Source organism: Danio rerio, chromosome 1 (genome assembly GCF_049306965.1).
Source record: "Danio rerio strain Tuebingen ecotype United States chromosome 1, GRCz12tu, whole genome shotgun sequence".
NCBI lineage: Eukaryota > Metazoa > Chordata > Actinopteri > Cypriniformes > Danionidae > Danio > Danio rerio.
Genome location: NC_133176.1, coordinates 9,461,139 through 9,484,396, shown reverse-complemented (window position 1 = coordinate 9,484,396; position 23,258 = coordinate 9,461,139). Strand labels below are relative to the sequence as shown.

At 36.3% G+C, this 23,258-nt stretch overlaps 1 protein-coding gene across 2 annotated transcripts in view; it reads left to right on the top strand.

Moving 5' to 3' along the window:
• The window catches only part of si:dkeyp-9d4.3, a 79,398-nt gene that overhangs the window by 44,910 nt on the left and 11,230 nt on the right, over positions 1-23,258 (top strand). Inside the window, exons 4-12 of one of the 2 annotated variants that reach the window (XM_009306153.5) lie at positions 550-695; positions 1,133-1,228; positions 5,099-5,220; positions 7,135-7,243; positions 9,159-9,267; positions 9,362-9,456; positions 12,388-12,502; positions 19,601-19,840; positions 22,432-22,533. In XM_009306153.5, the coding sequence (XP_009304428.1) occupies positions 550-695; positions 1,133-1,228; positions 5,099-5,220; positions 7,135-7,243; positions 9,159-9,267; positions 9,362-9,456; positions 12,388-12,502; positions 19,601-19,840; positions 22,432-22,533 (1,134 nt within the window). The remainder of the gene's footprint in view (positions 1-549; positions 696-1,132; positions 1,229-5,098; positions 5,221-7,134; positions 7,244-9,158; positions 9,268-9,361; positions 9,457-12,387; positions 12,503-19,600; positions 19,841-22,431; positions 22,534-23,258) is intronic. The other variant, XM_009306160.5, reaches the window with a different exon arrangement.

The window sequence follows — 23,258 nt, the reverse complement described above, 5'->3', positions numbered from 1 at the left end:
ATATATATATATATATATATATATATATATATATATATATATATATATATATATATATAAAATGTATGTATTTATATATATATATGTATGTATTTATATATATATATATATATATATATATATATATATATATATATATATATATATATATATATATATGAACCGTGAGGCGACAGCACTACCTACTGCGCCACTGCCTCGCCCACAAAAAAATATATATATATTATTAATTAATTAATTACTCTAACCTGCCTTAGTTAACCTAATTAACCTAGTTAAGCATTTAAATGTCACTTTATCTAGTGCCATCCCCTCTGCCGTCTATATCTAGTAAAATATTATTTACTGTCATCATGGCAAAGATAAAATAAATCAGTTATTAGAAATGAGTTATTAAACCTATTATGTTTAGAAATGTGTTGAAAAAAAAACTTCTCTCCTTTAAACAGAAATTGGGGAGGAAATAAACAGGGGGTCTATTAATTCAGGGGGCTAATAATTCTGACTTCAACTTTAATATTAAAACTCTGCCTCTTCTCTCTTCTGAAGGGATGCGACCCTTACATTATGCTGCTTGGCAGGGTAAGTGCGAGCCGATGAAAATGCTTCTCAAGGCGGGGTCATCAGTCAACAGCCAATCAGACGAGGGACAGATTCCTTTACACCTCTCGTCACAGCACGGACATTATGAAGGAGTAAGTACATGCATGTAAACAAAACAATTCTAGAGTTGGAGACACATTTTACCTTTATTAATAAATAATTTCTAGTATGTTTTAACTGATAAACCCATGAAGCATTGCAGTTTAGGGGCCCTATGTGCATGTTTTTTCTTGATGTGCCCTTAGTGGTAAATTTTTTTTTCTTAACTCAAAAATAATTAAAATGTATTTTAAATGTGGGTCAAGATAGGCCAAACGTATCTGGCCCACATATCAGTTTATAACATCTGGGCTGCCCTAAAGATGGTGCCATCTCTGGACCATGTTTGGTCCTCATGCTGTACAGATTCTTGTAGCAAATTCTTTGCTACCTGAGATGTCATTAAACAAACTTGTGTCCTCATAAACCACTAAAACCAGTACACACAAACACAAACGCATGACAGCTGTACTGTACTGTGTGTTTACAGAGTGAGATGCTGCTTCAACATCAGTCGAACCCCTGCCTCAGAGACCACGCTGGGAAAACTCCTCTAGACTTGGCCTGTGAATTTGGACGAGTCACGGTCAGTTACGCTTTGTTTGTGTGTGTCTGTCTGCATGTTCACAGGGGTTTGTGATAGATGGATGAGGAGCACTGCACCCCTGTGGGATTCTGGGAACTACACCTCTTCTCACGTCCTCAGCCAAATGCAGAAAGCCCCACATTCAGGCACATTCACGCTTTCCAAACGAGCACAACAGATTCTTTCAGAGCTCTTTATGCTGACCTGGGTTTTGTTAAAGGGATAGCTCATGGATAATTAGTCTTTTGTTATTATTTACCCACTGCCATGTCAGTCCAAACCGTCTACTGTATGATGTATTCAGTAGATACTATCACAGTTTTTAATATTCAGTTGACTTAAATTTATTTAAATATTTTTGTTTATTTATTTATTTTTGTTAATTTCATTTAATTTAATTTTAAATTTAATTTACTTAATTTAATTTTATTTAATTTTTATTATTTATTAATTTAATTTATTTAATTTAATTTAATTTAATTTAATTTATTTAATTTAATTTAATTTAATTTAATTTAATTTAATTTAATTTAATTTAATTTAATTTAATTTAATTTAATTTAACTTAATTTAATTTCATTTAATTTCATTTAGGCGAATCATTCCGCTATGGCGACCCCAGATTAATAAAGGGACTAAGCTGACAAGAAATTGAATGAATGAATGAATGAATGAATGAATTTTATTTTTTTTATTTTATTTTATTTTATTTTATTTTATTTTATTATTTTTTTTATTTTATTTTATTATTAATTTATTTTTTATTATTTGTGCTCATTAGTCCCTGGATTTGACCATTAATTTTTAAAAGTAAAAGTCTACAATCTTACTGTGATATAATAAGTCTTTTTAACCAAATCTAAGATAAAACAACATTACTCTGTCAACATTTCATTAGCTGGTATTTGTACAGTGTATTTATTCTGAATATTTTCCATAAATGTTATTGTTTTTAATATTATTATTATTATTATTATTATTATTATTATTATTATCATAATTGTTGGTAATTTAGCAAAAGCTTTACCACATAAATATTTTATATTATTATAATAAAAATAAATAATTTACTCTGAAGTTTTAGTCAATTTAAAGGGGTCAAATGATATTGTTGCAAATAATGTTATGTTTTGCATTTGTAGTGATAGAATGTTAATGCAGTGTGCTTTTGCTTCCTCTCAAAAAGTTATACTATACATCAAGCTGAAATACTTTACTCTGTTGTACTTTGCTCAGCTGAAACTTTACAAAAGCATCCTGGTGACACCTTAGACTTTTTTTAAAGCATGATCAGATCCCTTTATAAAAGCAAAATTACATGATGTATTCTAAAGTTGCAGTAAGCGATGTTCAGTTTCACTGACTTTCTGACAGACTCAGATATTGAAGTAGATCACTCCCTTTCTCCAAAATATCTCGCTCCACAAACATGTCAGCAAAGCTGATGTCAGCTTAGCGTAACGCTCAGAGTGACTGACAGCAGCAAACACCTCAAAGTCTTCTGGCTGAACAACAGTGATCAAATACCTTTTGCTGTTTGGTTTAAAGCCATACAGGGACAGGTGTGATGTGTCATAATACTTTTTTCAGTTTGAATTATCAGGCCGTGTGGAGGGGTGATATGGACTTAAAACTACATTACAATATTTTCCAGTATTATTGTGATTAGGGCTGCGCAATATATTGTTTCAGTGCTGATATCGCATTGTGCGCATATCCAATAGTCGCATCGCAAGATATGCAGTGTTGAGTCTGAATAATAGTTGACCAGGAACCACAGAACAAGCAATTTGTAGGGTCAAGTTTAACCATAATAGAGTGAAAGTTTATAATTAATTTTTTTATTTTTATTTTTTGACTGAGCATTTTAAAAGAGATTAAAACATTTGGACACATACAATTATGATGTTTAAAGGTGTAACAGAGATTGATTACATTTAATTATTTATACGGAATCATTGGAGTTTATGTCTAGTTTTTGTTTAGTCCAAATATCTACATTTCAAAGCAAAAGCAAGCTTATTTAATTTCCTTCACTGGCAGATAATTTAGCTTGTTTAAAGGAAAAACTCAAAATTTGGACTTAAGGTAAAAACAAAACGATATATTTTACTTGATCTAAAAATTTGAAATATCTTAACTTGAAACGAGACAAAGCAAGGTAAGAGCATTTTTCTGCATTGTGATTATTCAATTTCTGTACCTGTCAGACTACAGTTGTCACCATTTGAGGAGGGTCTTCCAACAAAATTGTCCTAAACTATCGAACAACACCCATTTTATCTTAAACTTTTTTCGATCCACTTCAAATGTTGACGACTGTATTTCAACAGAAAGGGCCCTATTTTGACGATCCATGTGCAAAGCGCAAAGCGCAGGGCGCAAACACATTAGGGGCGTGACGGAATTCACTTTTGCTAATTTAAGGACGGAAAAAAATCACTTTGCGCCGTGGCGCATGGTCTAACAGGGTTGAGCTTATCTCTTAATGAGTTATAGGTGTGTTTTGAGAATAAAAAGTCTCATCTCCCATTCCCTTTAAGAGCCAGTTGCGTCGCGCCATAGCACATACATATTTACATGACGGACTTTGTAAGTGGAAAAACTGAGCATTTCAGTTGCAAGAAAACAGTTAAACAGAGCATCTACAGCATGAGAATGAGAGAATTAGCCTCCTCATTATTTACTTTCACTTTCACTCTCGTGGATAGGGAAATGTGTTTTACGCACAGACATCTATTAGCCTACACATAATTAATTATGTTTGTTTAGTGCAAAGATTAGTTTAAAAACTATTTCTAAATTCAGTTCTAATTTCCAGTAAACTAATAAATGAACAATAATAATGAAGTGTGGTCAAAAAACTGAGTTATTTCCAAAAACACATGATGTGCCCCATATGGTCAAAAACTTGACAGGTGGGCAAAGCTTGTTTTTAATATAAATACATATAAATATAAATAATATAAATACATATAAATACATATTTAATATAAACAAATATAAATATGCATATAATAAATAATACAGCTAATCATAATAACATTATACAAAAGCAAATTGTTATGAATAAACTGAAAAAACCTACATCGTGTCTGTATTAAGCAATGTGTAAGCAAAGCGCACGACTAACGCTCTCTGCGCTGGACAATAGACCGGCTTTGTTCTGGTCTATTGAACAATCTAATTTAGTTTCTCAAAATAGCGACACGCCAGCAATGCACTTCAGCATGCCTCCTTTTTTAGATCAGAACTCCTATGGGCGCACATTTGAGCGCAAATGCATTTGCTATTTAAACCGCGTGGCGCAAAACGTAAAGACGACTCTTGCGCCGAGCTGAAACTAGCAAAAAACTATTGCATCGTGCCTTGTACCACATTGCGCCGGTTGTATGATAGGGCCCAAAATTTCAAATCGAGCTATTCAAACCATCTTTTAAAACTGTATTCATTTTGCAATATTTATTGCAGAAAAATCAAATATTCCATTATTAGAATTTTTTAATATCGTGCTGCCCTAATTGCGATAACAATATTAATGACAATCATACAGTACATATCCACTGAGAGACAAGGAATATTAATTTTCATATTTTTTATCTTTATAAACACACTAAAGCAGCTAATCAAGTTTTTCCAGGATCATATAAAATACAAAAGCAGGTTGGAAAGAAACTACAGGAAATATATGTATCCTTAGTCATAACTTATCATATTATAACATAACTTATCCTTAGTCAAAATGGCCGGTATTTGGTTCTATTGCATTTTCAGACCCTAATTTGTAGTATAATATATTAAAATAGCAGAAATGAAATGTGTGTAAGGTGTGTTTGAATGCTTGCATGTGTGTTTCCGTGTGTTCTACAGGTGGTCCAGTTGCTCCTGAACAGTAACATGTGTGCTGCTATGTTAGAGCCAAAGCCGTCCGACCCCAATGGCATCAGCCCGCTGCATTTGGCTGCTAAGAATGGACATATTGAGATCATCAAGTAGGTGCTCAACGGACTTCCTACTGCTGTTATGAAGACTCTGTTCCTGATCGCACAGAAGGCCCCTACTGGCCCATATCCATCAGCTGATAAACAATAAAGAGAGAACATATATTTAAAATGTTCGTTACATTTTAAGTTTGCAGTAGTGTTTTTACTGTATTCTAGCCTTTTTGACAATGAGACTTAGTTTAAAAAAAAAACATTAGAAAAACGTTTGTAATAGTAGTTGATGTGTATTTAAATTGTTATAACTGAAGTTATTTACAAGACATTTCACCAGTTTTATTATTGCTTTGAATTAGCAGTCATCAATTCGGTGTAAGGGGACAGACATTGACGGCGTGAAAGCCTGACACAGCATTTAGCTCACTGACACAAAACTGTCTCTGTTGCATGACTGATGTGCCAAGACAGGTCAGGAGCAAAGAGATCGGGGATGATGGGAGAAACGAAAGACACTGTCCGATCAGTCCCTGGAGGCTTCATTCATTACATTCACACACACACATAGACACACACACACGCGCACACATTCAAACAGCGTGTCCTCGTTTTTCCCTTTGATGGACAGTGCCGTCACTGCCTGCTGACGCACAACGTTAATTAGTGATTTCATCGCTCATCACACACTTTAGGTTGCTTGTGGATCACTATGAATGTGTGTTTGGTTAGACGGGTGTGAAGGACACTCTTTAGATGCTCAATTTTAAAATCAGGGCTTCTCATCAAGCAAACGAGCACAATCTGACCTGTAAATAACATTTATAAGGCTTTTTAAGGGATTGATTTTTTTAGCCAAATCGCTGCACTGTTTCTTCCAAACAGCTCTCAAATCTGGACTGATCGAGTGCTTCTCTTGGCTGCAGTTCAGCTGCTTTAGTTGTAAATGCAATGTAGATTTCAGCACATGCATATGGGACTGTATTTGTTCATCCAGATAGACAAATATTCAAATCATGATCTATGTAAATTACTGTAATCATCAGTGATTTCCATTTTTATTTTAGTCTGTTTCTTTTTTATTTTTAGATTGATTTGAAGTTTTATATACATAATTAAAGTTAAATATAGCAAGGAAAATAAGTATTGAACACATCACCATTTTTCTCAGAGAACTAAAAAGCGTTCTAAAGCGTTGATTTGAAAATTTCCCTGGATGTTGGTCACAACCTAAGAAATGCATAAAGTAAATGCAAAGAAAACACATACAGTATAATTAGTTTACAAATTAATTTATGCTTTTAAAAAGAATGAAATGGCGATGGGAAAAAGTATTGAACACATAAAGAAAGGGAGGTGTAGAAAGGCAGTGAAAGCCCAGAGAGCAGCAGAAATCTTTCAGTAGTTATTCAGAAACCTTCTGCTCTTCATCATTGTAAATTAATATTCGCTGCTTCTGTCCAACATCTACATTAGCAGGATGATGAAAATGAAACCATGGTGAACGTTTTAGCAAGACAATGATCCAAAACAGCCAAGGACACTCTCAAATGCTTTCAGAGAAAGTAAATCAAGCTGTAAAATGGCCCAGCCAATTACCTGACTTGAATCCAATGGAAAATACAAAATAAAAAGAAACAAACTTAAAGGGGGCTAATAATTCTGACTTCAACTGTATGTATATATTATAGGAAATACAGTGAAATTGTCTTTGATCTGTTAATCAGCACCAAGGAAATATTCAAAACAGAACTAAAGTTTGGACTTTCTATTTGTTTCTAATTGTTCCCTATAAAAGAAGTGGTTAGAAGTCTGGAGAAATCTATAATTTTTTCAAAAGTCTACCACATACTGTAAAAAACATAGTGGCTGTGTTTGAGCTTTTTGAAATAATATTGTAAAAGAGAACATTTATTGGGTTTAAACTGAAAAACATACTGGCTTTAATAATTTATGTTTGTGTGTGTTCAGGTTACTAATCCAGGCTGGTATAGATATAAACCGACAGACGAAATCAGGCACTGCGCTGCATGAAGCTGCGCTCTGTGGGAAAACTGAGGCTGTTCGACTGCTGCTGGATGTGAGTAATTCATCTGAATGCATACAGAACATGAAAAAAGCTGAATTTTATTGTGTGGTGTGAAAAATAATCCTTTATCATGTCAAAAGCAAACATTCATGCATAAATAAATTTCTTTTTAAATATACCTTGAAGATTTTTTCTTTGTTTTTTTTCACTGATTTAAAATTTATATCTGTAATTTTGTAAAATGTTATTGCAATTTAAAGTAATGTTATTTTTCTGTTAGCAAAGCTGAATTTTCAGCACTATTACTCTAGTTTCTGACATTTTTAGGATTTTGTTTTTGTTATAAAAGTTAAAAAGCAGAATTTATTTAAACAGAATGTTTTAATATAGTTGCTTAAATTAATTTTATTTATCATGCAACGAGTCAACATTTCTCTTAGAACTTTCTTATGATCAATTTTGAATAGTTTATTTATTTATTTATTTATTAAGATTATATTATCATTAACTCAACCTCGACTTGTTCCAAACTAGTTTGAGTTTTTTTTTCTGTTGAACACAAAAGAAGATGTTTTGAAAATGCTGGAAACCTGTAACCACACCATACCATAGTAGGGAAAACACATACATTTTGGGTGAACTATCCCTTTAAGGCACATGAACCTTACAGGTAGGGCCGGAGTGGGACTCCTTTTCAGCCCTGGAGTTTCAAGCCTCAGACCGGCCCACCTCAGTTCACGACTGACTATATTAAAATAAGGACATTTCCAATTCAGTTTCTAATTACACTATCACGTCTTTTTTTTAGAAAACAGCTGCTTTAGAACATCAAATGTTCAACAACCCTAACAGTATTATGTCTTAACAATAAAAAAATAAAATAAAAAAAAATTACTCAGATGAGGATCAAACCCAGGTCCGCAGCTTCATAACCTAATGTGCAAAGCACTGGACCACAACAGCTATGAGTTTTGAGGTGGCCCGTCTGAGTTATATCATCATTAACCTGCAGGCTAATGATGACATAAAAAAAAAAACATATATAAAAAGAGCAGAGCTGTGGTAAAATAATGAATAAGAAGACTGTGGTCAAGTAAAAAAAAAAATTATTTAAAAAGTGTGACTGCTGAGAGCAACAGATTCTGGAGCTAGGGACACCGGCCCTCGCGGCCAAAAAACGGACCGGCCCACCGGGAATTCTCCCGGTCCTCCCGATTAGCCAATCCGGGCCTGCTTACAGAGGACCTATTTTGCAAAAAAATCTTTTATAAGAGGTTTAAACACAGTTGTGTAGCAACAGTCATACATATCATGTTAATATAACCAGCTTCATAAGTAAAAAACTATTATTTTATTTTTATTTAGTGTCTGCAGAAACACTTTGTTTGATATTCTCCCTTTGTACGTCATCAAAGGGGGAAAGCCTCGCCCACTAGTGACAATCTCTCCCTCATTAGTGTAGGACTTTAGTCTTGTTTTTGAATCTGCCACTATGCTGACTCACAGGCAGTTGCAGCTCCAACTCTTTTTTTTAAAAGAGCCCAATCTCATTTGAATTTAAAGCAGCAGTCACCAATATTTTCAAAGAGTGATAAATCATTATTTGTGGAGTATTTTGAGCTGCAACGTCGTACACACACTCTACTGACACCAGAGACATTTTTTACAACTTGTATAAAGGAGCATAACAGGTCCTCTTTATTGATTTAAGATTCAAGAGTATACAATTTAATCCAAACTATTAATACAAACTACAATATTTTTTCCACAAAAAAAAAAAAAAAAAGAGGGATATTATGTTGTTGTCTAGTGTATTTGATTTAGGCAAAGCTTTATTTGTGTTCATGGGCTTGCTGGTGTTTATGTTCATATCTGTAAGTGAGGGAACTTTATGTGATGTTTATATAGACAGTGTAACCTCTATGTACTGTATGATGTGAATGTGTGTTGTGACTTCTCTCCTCAGAGTGGTATCAGTGCAGGAGTAAGGAACACATATTGTCAGACAGCGCTGGATATTGTTAACCAGTTCACCACTACTCAAGCCAGCAAGGAAATCAAACAGATGCTGAGAGGTACAGTAGGAGACGTTTATAAAAACACAGATTCACATAAAAATGTCAGAGGCTTTGTGAGCTTGTTGTTTTCTCTGTGTGTTCCTGCATACAGACGCATCGGCTGCCATGCAAGTGAGGGCTCTGAAAGATTACTGCAACAACTATGACCTTACAAGCCTCAACATTAAAGCAGGCGACATCATTACGGTAAAGAAACAATTCTTTTAGAGTATTAATTCATTAATTTTCCTTCCACTTAATCTCTATTTCAGAAGTCGCCACAGCGGAAGGAACCACCAATTATTCTAGCATTTTTTTTATGCAGCGGATACCCTTCCAGCCACAACCCAGTATTGGGAAACACCCATACACACTCATTCTTACACTACAGACAATTTAGTTTCTCCAATTCACCTATAGCCTATATAGCCACCTATGTCTTTGGACTGTAGGGGAAACCGGAGCACCCGGAGGAAACCCACATCAACACGGGGAGAACATGCAAACTACACACAGAAATGCCAAGTGGCCCAACTGGGACACAAATCAGCGGCCTGGTTGCTGTGAGGCAACAGTGCTAACCACTCAGCCACTGTGCTGGCTCTATTTTATAGTAATAATTAGATTTTTTGAAGCTTAACTAAGTCTTAAAGTGATAATTTACCTAAAAATGAAAATGTACTCACCTCTCAAGTGGTTCCAAACTTTTCGGATATTTTAAAGAATGTTGGAAACTGGTAGCCACTGACATCCATAGTAGGAAAGGCAAATAATATGGAAGTCAATAGTTGTTTCCAAGCATTTTTCTAAATATCTTTTTTTGTGTTCAACAGAAGAAAGAAACTCAACAGGTTTTTAACAAGGGAAGGATGTGTATATGGTGACAGGATTTTAATTTTTTAGTAAACTATCCCTTTAAATCCAAAGATGTCTTGCAACAGGTTTAGACTTTAAAGTGTACTTGTGGACAACATGGCACCAAAATGATCAAAATACACACATTTAGGGGCACAAATGCACCTGCACAATTAAACTGAACTGTTAATACAGATGTTATAAATAAAATCAAATCTAAAAATAAATAAGATATATGGCTGGGCATGTTGACCTTTAATTTTCATTTGATTTCATTTTCCTTCGGCTTTGTCCCTCTATTCATCAGGGGTCACCACAGCGGAATGCAGGGGTGCTGCTAGGAGGGGAAAGTTAGGAAGATTCCAAGGGCCCATGCCCTTTTTGGGGGCCCACAGAGATCAAAGATACTATTAGATCTTCAATTTAGCCTGTGATAACCCCCCTCTAATATTAACTTTCAGGCGCAACACCCCAACAACCACCCCTAACCTTTGCTCCCCACTTTTCTCTCCTTACTTTCGTTCTGTCATCCCCCCAATCCCACCACACCCCCACCTCCCGATCTTAACTTTCTTACAATGAACATGCAAACCCCACCTTTAATTTCTATTTATTTATTTATTTAATTTTTTTTATTATTGTCCAGCACTAAGTCTTATAACTAATCAAGCATTTCTATTTTGCTTATGTATACTCAAAGAAATAATAATAATAATAAAAAAAATATATATATACATATATATATATATATATATATATATATATATATATATATATATATATATATATATATATATATATATATATATATATATATATATATATATATATATATATATATATATTTATTTATTTATTTTTTACTTGTTCAAACTACTTATTTAAAACTAGCTGAAACAACACAATTATTGAGATTTCATTGGGACAACTTACTTTTTTATGTTCAATCCACATAATTTTGTTAAAAGTGCTAACTTAATCGATTTGTGTACAGACAACATGGATAAATTGTATGCAGTATGCAGATACAGTGTATGCAATGACCAATAAAAGATGTTTTTGAAAAATCATGTGACAGTGAGGACTGAAGTAACATCTTTAAAAACAAAGATTAGAAACAAATGTAAATTTAATATATGTTAAATTAGAACATTGTGGTAGTATTTCAGAATTAGTCCATAATAATAATGTATAAACTAGGCAAACTATTAATGAATAAAATCTTAAATAGTGTTTAAAGTGTTGCATTTATTTTAAAGAAACAAAAACACAGAAATAATAATTTGTTATTATTGTTATAATTGAAATAGTAAAATAAAATGTATAGATTATAAGAGCATAGTTTATAATGCAGGGCAACACTATGGCTCAGTGGTAAGCACTGTTGCCTCACAGCAAGAAGGATGCTGGTTCAAGTCCCAGCTGCATCATTTGGCATTTCTGTGTGTAGTTTGCAAGTGACCAGAAAGTCCAGAAAGATAATTATGATATTGAATTACATTTATTGATGAATATTATTTGTATTATTATTTATATTTATCATTTATCATTTGACAAAACATAGAATTTCTTTGGCGGAGGCCCCATCAGTAGCTTGGTTTGAAAGCTTTTAGATCCAGCTATGACTGCCAAGGATGAAGGCAGGGGCGGAGCCCTCCCCCATTGGACAGGGCCAACCTGGTGGTGGTGGGGAGGATGGTGGGTGAACGTCTGCGTCGGTACCTGCAACCAAATTAATTAAATGAATGGACAGCTTATATATTCCTTGTGTCTCGTGGCTATTAGTTAAAATTGATTGTGATGAGTGACGTGACATTAGGTCTTCCTGGTAGAACCACTGCTAAAAGCTACATTTCTCCCCATGTTCGTGTGGATTTTCTCCAAGTGGTCCGGTTTCCCCCACAGTCCAAAGACATGCGCTGTAGGGGAATTGAATAAACTAAATTATCTGTAGTGTATGAATGTGAATGAGTGTGTATGGATGTTTTCCAGTACTAGGTTGCAGCTGGAAGGGCATTTGTTGCATAAAACAAGCTGGATAAGTTGATGGTTCATTCTGCTGTGGCAACCCCTGATGAATGCTGAGCTGAAGGAAAATTAATGAATGAATGAGTTTTTGATGCAAGTGCTAAAAAAATAACTGCCATTGAATTAAATCTTATTATAAAGTGTTAAATTATTAAATATTAATTAAATAATTATCAATTTATCAAATGGTACAATGTATGCATGCATTTTGGTTGATTCTTGCTGCATTCTACAACAGTTCTGTGTGACCTTCAGGTCTTGGAGCAGCATTCAGACGGGCGATGGAAAGGCTGCATTCATGACAACCGTACAGGAAATGACAGAGTGGGTTACTTCCCGTCCAACATGGTAGAAGTCATCAAAAGGGCAGGTGTGGTACTGCATCATCACATGAGCCTCCTAGGATGTCATGTGACACATATGCACATTTTAATACACTCTGCATCAAAGTCAGTCTGAAGCTCATCTGGCTGGCACTTCAGTAAATCTTCATGTGTGTGTGATCGGGTGAGTTTGTATTTAGTGCATGCATTTCTGCATACATACAGAATGAGTGTTTGTGTATTTGTGTGTTGTGTGTGTGAGTTAAGGATGGGCATTTTATTAATTTAAGCCTAGGTCACACTACGTGACTTTAAACATCAACAGATCGCTGTGCTGTTCATACTACATGACTTGATTTTGTGTCTTTAAATCACTGTGGTGTTCACATTACGTGACACTACTTAAATGATTTAATTACCATAGTGGTCAAAATGACTACATGCATTTCTGCTACTTTTTTGCATGTCTTTTTTGCCCAGAAACTTCCTGCTAGCATAAACAAAAACTTTCTGATAACAAAAACATAAATTTATTTCGGCTTTGTCTTTCAAAAGAGCATATTCTGTGTCGCGAAATAGCTCCTGTTTATTAAAGTGAAAATGAAAGCGAAGCCCAGACCTTTTCTAGAAGCTTTACTTGCTTGACTAGGCTGTATTACCAACAAGATCATATTTTTAGTGTAAACGCAGATTGAAGCGAGTGCATCGATGCCCATTTTGGCCCATCACAGACATGCTGATATGCTCTCTCATTGGCTGCACCTAGTCACTACATCTGACCACACATGGGGTCAAGTTGGCCGACTGGTTTGGAATATTTAGCATGCTAGATATTGGATTTCCATCTGCGAGGTGACAGCGACGCGTCAGCGAGCCTCTTTGATGCATTTTTCAGTAGTTCACATATAAAGAATGGAGAGCGCCAAGAACCCCTGATTTTTTCCCCATGCAGCTTGATCTGTCAGCAAACTTGTTAACTTTCAAATCTATCAAATCTCCAATCTGGCTTAAAATCCTGTAGTGTGAACTAGGCTTTTCATGCATTTAATAGATAAATTGACGAAGTATTAAATTACGTTGACGTCACTACTATTATCAGAACAAAATTGTAAATTTAATATAGCTGCAAGCAGCAATAAGGAATCCATAGGCAGAATGAGCAAAACAGTCCAGAGGCAGAATGAGCAAAACAGTCCAGAGGCAGAATGAGCAAAGCAGTCCAGAGGCAGAATGAGCAAAGCAGTCCAGAGGCAGAATGAGCAAAGCAGTCTAGAGGCAGAATAAGCAAAGCAGTCTAGAGGCAGAATGAGCAAAGCAGTCTAGAGGCAGAATGAGCAAAACAGTCCAGAGGCAGAATGAGCAAAGCAGTCCAGAGGCAGAATGAGCAAAGCAGTCCAGAGGCAGAATGAGCAAAGCAGTCCAGAGGCAGAATGAGCAAAGCAGTCTAGAGGCAGAATGAGCAAAGCAGTCTAGAGGCAGGATGAACAAAGCAGTCTAGAGGCAGGATGAGCAAAGCAGTCTAGAGGCAGGATGAGCAAAGCAGTCTAGAGGCAGGATGAGCAAAGCAGTCTAGAGGCAGGATGAACAAAGCAGTCTAGAGGCAGGATGAGCAAAGCAGTCTAGAGGCAGAATGAGCAAAGCAGTCTAGAGGCAGAATGAGCAAAGCAGTCTAGAGGCAGAATGAACAAAACAGTCCAGAGGCAGAATGAGCAAAACAGTCCAGAGGCAGAATGAGTAAAGCAGTCCAGAGGCAGAATGAGCAAAACAGTCCAGAGGCAGGATGAGCAAAGCAGTCTAGAGGCAGAGTAAGCAAAGCAGTCTAGAGGCAGAATGAGCAAAGCAGTCTAGAGGCAGGATGAACAAAGCAGTCTAGAGGCAGGATGAGCAAAGCAGTCTAGAGGCAGAATGAGCAAAGCAGTCTAGAGGCAGAATGAGCAAAACAGTCCAGAGGCAGAATGAGCAAAGCAGTCCAGAGGCAGAATGAGCAAAGCAGTCCAGAGGCAGAATGAGCAAAGCAGTCCAGAGGCAGAATGAGCAAAGCAGTCCAGAGGCAGAATAAGCAAAGCAGTCCAGAGGCAGAATGAGCAAAGCAGTCTAGAGGCAGAATAAGCAAAGCAGTCCAGAGGCAGAATAAGCAAAGCAGTCCAGAGGCAGAATGAGCAAAGCAGTCCAGAGGCAGAATGAGCAAAGCAGTCCAGAGGCAGAATAAGCAAAGCAGTCCAGAGGCAGAATGAGCAAAGCAGTCTAGAGGCAGAATGAGCAAAGCAGTCTAGAGGCAGAATAAGCAAAGCAGTCTAGAGGCAGAATAAGCAAAGCAGTCTAGAGGCAGAATGAACAAAGCAGTCTAGAGGCAGGATGAACAAAGCAGTCTAGAGGCAGGATGAACAAAGCAGTCTAGAGGCAGGATGAACAAAGCAGTCTAGAGGCAGAATGAGCAAAGCAGTCTAGAGGCAGGATGAACAAAGCAGTCTAGAGGCAGGATGAACAAAGCAGTCTAGAGGCAGAATGAGCAAAGCAGTCTAGAGGCAGAATGAGCAAAGCAGTCTAGAGGCAGAGTAAGCAAAGCAGTCTAGAGGCAGAATGAGCAAAGCAGTCTAGAGGCAGAATGAACAAAACAGTCCAGAGGCAGAATGAGCAAAACAGTCTAGAGGCAGAGTAAGCAAAGCAGTCTAGAGGCAGAATGAGCAAAGCAGTCTAGAGGCAGGATGAACAAAGCAGTCTAGAGGCAGGATGAGCAAAGCAGTCTAGAGGCAGAATGAGCAAAACAGTCCAGAGGCAGAATGAGCAAAGCAGTCCAGAGGCAGAATGAGCAAAGCAGTCCAGAGGCAGAATGAGCAAAGCAGTCCAGAGGCAGAATGAGCAAAGCAGTCCAGAGGCAGAATAAGCAAAGCAGTCCAGAGGCAGAATGAGCAAAGCAGTCCAGAGGCAGAATGAGCAAAGCAGTCCAGAGGCAGAATAAGCAAAGCAGTCTAGAGGCAGAATGAGCAAAGCAGTCCAGAGGCAGAATAAGCAAAGCAGTCCAGAGGCAGAATGAGCAAAGCAGTCTAGAGGCAGAATGAGCAAAGCAGTCTAGAGGCAGAATGAGCAAAGCAGTCTAGAGGCAGGATGAACAAAGCAGTCTAGAGGCAGGATGAACAAAGCAGTCTAGAGGCAGGATGAGCAAAGCAGTCTAGAGGCAGGATGAGCAAAGCAGTCTAGAGGCAGGATGAACAAAGCAGTCTAGAGGCAGAATGAGCAAAGCAGTCTAGAGGCAGAATGAGCAAAGCAGTCTAGAGGCAGAATGAGCAAAGCAGTCTAGAGGCAGGATGAGCAAAGCAGTCTAGAGGCAGGATGAGCAAAGCAGTCTAGAGGCAGGATGAACAAAGCAGTCTAGAGGCAGGATGAGCAAAGCAGTCTAGAGGCAGAATGAGCAAAGCAGTCTAGAGGCAGAATGAGCAAAGCAGTCTAGAGGCAGAGTAAGCAAAGCAGTCTAGAGGCAGAATGAGCAAAGCAGTCTAGAGGCAGAATGAGCAAAGCAGTCTAGAGGCAGGATGAGCAAAGCAGTCTAGAGGCAGGATGAGCAAAGCAGTCTAGAGGCAGAATGAGCAAAGCAGTCCAGAGGCAGAATGAGCAAAGCAGTCTAGAGGCAGAATGAGCAAAGCAGTCTAGAGGCAGAATGAGCAAAGCAGTCTAGAGGCAGAGTAAGCAAAGCAGTCTAGAGGCAGAATGAACAAAGCAGTCTAGAGGCAGAATGAGCAAAGCAGTCCAGAGGCAGAATGAACAAAGCAGTCCAGAGGCAGAATGAACAAAGCAGTCTAGAGGCAGAATGAGCAAAGCAGTCTAGAGGCAGAATAAGCAAAGCAGTCTAGAGGCAGAATGAGCAAAGCAGTCTAGAGGCAGGATGAGCAAAGCAGTCTAGAGGCAGAATAAGCAAAGCAGTCTAGAGGCAGAATAAGCAAAGCAGTCTACATCCACATCCTAGCAAGCAACTACATAGCAACAAACTAAAACTGCCCTGCACAACCAGCAACTGCATAGCAATACACCACAAACATCCAGTAACACCTTGGCAACTGCAAAGCAACAAAATAAAAGCTAACAAAAACATTCTTGCAACTGCACCAAAATCTATAACAAACAACCTACTGTAGCAACTGCAGAGAAACACGCTGAATTCTGCCCAGGACAACCTAACAACTGCATAGCAACACAACACACAATTACTATCAAGATTAAAAAACCTTCCAGAACACCCTAGCAACCTTGTGTCATAAACAATTATTCGTTGTATTGTTGTAAACAAAGTGAATTTGTGTATTTTCATGATTGTTTAATGCTGTCTTGTTGGAGTATTTAAATACATGAGAACACATGAATGCCCATTCTATCTTTGTGTGTGTGCGTGTGTTTGTGTGTTCATTCACTCTGTATCCAACTGTCCTGCCCTGTATCACCAGTCAAGTGATTGTAATTAGAGGCGTCAGCTGGAGGAGATGAAAGAGAGAGAGAGAGTGGAGAAGAGGGCAGAGGAGAGCGGCTCATCTCTCTGTCACTGTTCAGTCGTCTTTGCGTCCACCTGTACCATCCTTTCCATCCCCCTCTTTATTTTCCTTCAGCCCACATCAGAAACTCGCACTTCTGCAGTCACACACACACATGCAGACAGGCTTTCACACATTCATATACACACACATCAGTGGCAAACACGGCTTCTTAAAGTCGGCATGAAAACAAAACTGACTCTTTTTATTTTTATGTGTGTATTGCAGTGCTTGATAGTAGCAAATGATGTCTGTGTGCACTTCATTAGTTTAATTGATTTTTTCTTCTCATTGGGGCGGGGGTAACAATGCATTTATGGCAGTGTTATCAGTCCTTTAGGGTGGGGTTATCAGGGCATTTAAGGCAGGGCTATCAGTGCCTTTAGTGCAAGGCTACCAGTCCATTAGGGTGGGGCTATAAGTGGATTTAAGGCGGGGTTATCAGTCCTTTAAGGCGGTGCTTTCAGTGCATGTAAGGCAGGTTATCAGTCCTTAAGGGCAGGGTTATCAGTGCATTTAAGATGGGGTAATCAGTCCTTTCAGGCAAGGTTATTAGTTGTCTAGGGCTGTGCTATCACTGCATTTAAGGTGGTGTAATCAGTCCTTTAGGGCGAGACTATTAGTCTTTTAGGGTTGGGCTATTAGTGCATTTAAGGTGGGGTTATTAGTGCATTTATGGCAGGGCAATCAGTGCATTTAGGGCGGCGCTACCAGTGTATTTAAGGAGGGGTTATCAGTCAATTAGGGCGGAGCTATCAGTGCATTTAGGGTGGGGTTTTCAGTCATTTAGGGCATAGCTATCAGTGCATTTAAGCCAGGGTTATCAGTCCTTTAGGGAAGTGCCATTAGTGCATTTAAAGAGTGGGGGCATCAGTGCACTTAAGGCAAGGTTATCAGTCCTTTAGGGCGGGGCTATCAGTGCATTTAAGGCAGGGTTACAAGTCCTTTTTAGGCGGGGCTATCAGTGGATTTAGGGCGAGGTTATCAGTCCTATAGGGCAGGTCTATCAGTGCATTTAAGGCAGGGTTATCAGTCCTTTAGGGCAAGGCTATCAGTCTTTCAGGGTAGGGCGATCAGTGCACTTAAGGCGGCGTTATCAGTCTTTAAGGGCGGTGCTATCAGTGCATTTAAGACAGGGTTACCAGTCCTATAGGGTGGAGCTATCAGTGTATTTAAGGCGGGGTTTTCAATCCTTTAGGGCGGGATTATCAGTGCATCTAGGGCAGGGCTATCAGGGCCTTTAGGGAGGAGCTATCAGTCCTTTTGGGCAGGGGTATCAATGTGTGTCTCATTTTGCCCGGCTTTCGCTGGAGGCAGTGGTTTGAATACGAATTTCTTTCAGTAAAACTCTTCGTTCTCATCATCATCGGACATCTGGATACATTCTACACCAGAAGGTGCCAGTGGTGATTCCAGTGAACAGTAATCCTTCACAAACTATCGTGCAAATCTTCCTGCATTTTGTTAGCATCTTCCACCAATCGGTTCCTAACCACCCTACATTTGTTTCTCATTTCTCAAAACCACTTCATGTCAAGTCACAATAAAAAGGGACAGCCTTATCTTACATTTCATGCTGACTTTAAGAGTGAAGAAACAACAACAGCAGTGTCAGAATATTTAGATTTGTATTTTTTTATTTTTTATTAATTAATAATTACTATTATTTTATGCCACATGGTTCTCAAACTACTGCCTAACTAGTGCCAATGGTCATTGAGGCTGTGTATCAAATTAGCAGAAGCAGTAGTAGTAATAGTTGTAGTAGTAAGATAATTTTGGACCAAACTGTGCAGCCTAAAACCAAACAGTGAACCTGGAAAGGTATTTTAAATAGTTTTAGCAGAACTTTTATTTTTCCTCTTACCATTCTAATTGAAAGCTCATTATCTTTTTTTTTTCAAAGTCCTTATTTTGCTCTTACAAACTTCTATTTAGGCCTTACACCCAAAATAACCTCTTGTTGAAGGGCAATCAGTATATTGATTTTTAAAATCAGTTGTACAGGTACATGCCATAGACTCTCATGAGGCTCTATGGGCTGTGTATCCACAAAATGCACTGCCGGGCAATACTTTACTCTTTTTATTTATTTATTTATTTATTTATTTATTTATTTATTTATTTATTTATTTATTTATTTATTTATTTATTTATTTATTTATTTTATTTATTTATTTATTTATTTTATTTATTTATTGTCACTTCAATATTGTAGTGCACCAATATTGATTGTTTTTAAATGCTGTACATACAGTAGATGACACTTCAACATTTGAAATCCCTATTACCCCCCTTTCTCATGCATGAATGTAGTCTGCATGCATAACATAGCATAGCACATAGATCATAGTTATTAAGTATTTTTTGTTCTGTGGAATTCATTTGTAGTTATATGTTTTCTTGAAATAGTTTGCATGAGTACACCTTTTTTAATTTAGTGTTTCTAATGTTTATGTAACTTCATTTTTCACCTTGCATGTTAACTTCGAGGATAAAGCTAAGCTCACTGATAGAGTTAGCTACTTTTGCTTGAACATGTTTTGTTTTGTGTTTCCTTTCCTGTTTTCTGTTGTTCTTGTTGTTGTTTGTGTTTTTTGGGTGTTGCCGTTCTGTCGTACCCAGGTCCCTCAACCCAACAGTATCTTAAGATACACATCCGTCCGCCAGCAATTGGTTCAGTTATCATGGTGAACGGTGACTCGTCCCACATTTTCTCCCTGCCCCTCACCCCTCCACCACCCCCTGCCCTCCCCCTCACCCATCAGCCCCTCTTCACCTCATTTGGCTATAATATGCCCACCTGCAGCACAATTGGGTTTGAACCAGCCTCCTCCTGCTCAGAGGAGCCGCAAAAAGACACAGGTATAAACACACATACACACTGACATCAGCAGAAAAACAACACACACATTTATCCATCATGAGCATATCATATCATACACTTACCATATTTATTTTCAAAAGCTTTATTGTTTCTTTTTTCCATTGTGTTTAACTTGTCAACATGTTATGCCGGATTCAGCAGATTTAACCTTCTGGTATCTTTACCATTAACACTGTAAAAAATACTGGGCTCCACACAATCAATTTGTGTTGGGACAACATTAAATAAGTTAACATGAAACAATTACATTACCCCCCCCCCCCCCTAAAAACTCAAGAATTGTGTTGTTTCAGCTCATTTTAAATAAGTAGTTTGAAAAATCAGCAAATTTTATTTAGTGCAAAAATCCCTAAAAACATTATTATTATTATTATTATTATTATTATTATTATTATTATTATTATTATTATTTTATTATTATTATTATTATTAATTTATTTTGACGTATAATCAGAAAATGTTGGGGCAGATTTCAGTGAAGTAAAATTTTACAGTGCAAATGTTCTTGTTGCAAAAAGTATCATAATTATTATGAAAATTATATTTTATATAATTACAATGAATAGTACTGTTCAGTAGGGATGGCGTGAAGCTGATGTTTTGATCCAGTGTCGAGATCCCGAAGCACAAGTGTTTCGAAACACTGTATCGAAGCATGATATGAAACACCCAGGTGATGTGACCAAGATGATTCTAAACACCCAGGTCACGTGGTTAAGATGATTCGAAACACTCAGGTCATGTGACTAAGATGATTTAAAAAAAAACAAGTTCATGTGAAAATAGCGATTCAAAACATCAGTAATTTCAGAAGCGTTTTTAGACCTGGCGAATCTGCGTTTGACTGCCAAGAAAAAAAACAAAAAACTATTTCGTAAGGCCTAGTGGACTGTGCATGTGCACAGAATCTCAACTTGTACAAATACTCTGAAATTATGACTTGATGTATTTTATTAATGTTACTTTTTATGACCAAAACGACATATTTAATCACAAAGTGTTCATTCAGATGTCAGACCAATTTTAACACAAAACACATTATAAGCATTTAAAACCTACATCTAAAGCTGCATCACCCTGGATTTCAACCCATTATCTCGAAACGGCAAATAAAATGTTTGAAACTCTCACCACTTAACTAAGTCACTTGAAATCTCAACTCTACACTGTGGGATTTAATACCTCAATTTGCTTAACTATTTCTTTGAAGCTTTCAGAGGACAAAAAAATAACCACTAGATGTCACTGCAGAAACAGGTTTCAAAACGTTTCAAAGCTTCCACACATTTGCTTAGATTGTTTCAGTGTTTCATTGAGCCTCGTTTTGCCCATCACTACTGTTAAGAATGTTGTGTTCAATATGCACATTTCATTTAGTGCAAATTATTATTATTACTTGTATTATTATTGTTATTATTATTATTATTATTATTATTATTATTATTATTATTATTATTATTATTATTATTATTATTATTATTATTATTTTGATGTATAATTAGAAAATGTTGGGACAGATTTCATAGCCAAGTAAAATTTGACGGTGCAACTTGTTGTGGTGCATAAATTATCATAAATCTTAAGTAAAATTATATATTATATAATTACAATACATGATACTGTTCAGAATTTTGGCTTCAATATAATTTCTCAAAATAAGTAAGTATTTTATTCATTGAAATTTAATTAAATTGGTTTCACAATTGTCAAAAAATCCAGTAAAGACTTTTATATGGTCAACAAAAACTTTTAAAGAGGTAAATGCTGTTAATTTGACCTTTTTATTCATAAAATAATCCTGACAAAAGTGTATGATGGTTTCCATAAAAATATTAAGCAGCACAACTGTTTTTTAACACGGATCAGTATTAGTTATTCACTGATACAAAAAATTTTCTTACACCAAACAGCATATTAGAATTATTAAGATGAGGAAAATAGCATTTACAGGAATAAATTACATTGTAAATGCTAAATCAGAAAGAAATATGGTAATATTTTATTTTGATGGTCCACTTGAGTATTAGTAGACTGTCTGCTTAATATCTGTTAACACTGCTCCTTCAACAGACATTAAACTGACTATAAGAAACATTTCAAGTGCGTCAACTTACACTAACCCTAACCCAACCTAACAGTCTACTTATAATCTAATGAGAATTAGTTGGCATGCAGATGCTATGTAACTTAAATTCAACAAACATACCATCAAAATAAAGTGTGACCGAAAATATTGTTAACTGTAAAACTGTTTCTGTATTTACTTCACTTTTAATCCAGTAAATGCAGCTATTATAAGAACAAAATATCTATATATTTTTTTAACAACACTGCACAGTTTACTGTATTTCATTTGGTCTGAATACAGTGTTTTTTTAACCATATATATTTTTATCATCAAGAATTTCCGATTACGGTCAGATATGCTACAGTCCATGTGAACTGCCCTAAATGATCCCTTTACTATCTGCTCCTTTGGTGTGTATGTGGTTGTCAGTGAGGAGTTTGTGAAGCACTATTTTTCAATTTTCACATCACTACATTTGTTTATGTGTATAATTTATTTCAGGCTCAAGAGGATCTGTTTCCAGCCCTCATGGATCCCCTACCCTCAGCGGCCAGCAGAGCGGCGCTAATGAAGAGATCTGGGTGCTGAGGAAACCTTTAGCTGGTAAATACACAATTTCTAATGCAGTTTAAACATATCCCATGAAAAAAATCTTAATTTAAACCACTACAAATTTCAGTAACATTTATTTTATTAAACTGTATGGTTAAAAGTTCTTGGTAATAAGATCAAGTTCCCGAAATTAAATTGCAAAAGTGTGACTATAGGAGAAAGACCCAGCAATCACAAAATATAGAAAACTTTTTATTAATGCATGCATTCTTTACAGTGCATTTTGATGAATATAAAGTGCAAAAGAAGAACATTTATTATAAATTTGTTTTTCGCAGTAATGTCTTTAATGTGACTTTTGATTAAAAATAAGAATTTCTTTGAACAATAATAGTGTTATTACTGACCTCCAGTTTTTGAATGATATTTGAACGGCTATTTAAAGGGATCTTTTCTGAAGATTTGGACATTTCCAAAAATAGAAATTTCATTTAAAAAAATTCCAATAAAATAGAATTTCTGACCTGTTCTTTTAAAAATCATTTTACATTATCAACATGATAAATAAATAAACAAATACATAAATAAATAAATGAATAAAAAACAAATAGTAACACTTTTAACACACACCCTTTGCTACTAGCATACTACCTGCCTATTATTAAGATATTAACAGTTTATTAGCACTTAGAAAGTATGATCTTATTTTACATCCCTACTCAGACCTTAACCTCTGTAAAATAAAAGTCTGTAAAATAACAGAGAAAAAAATGTAC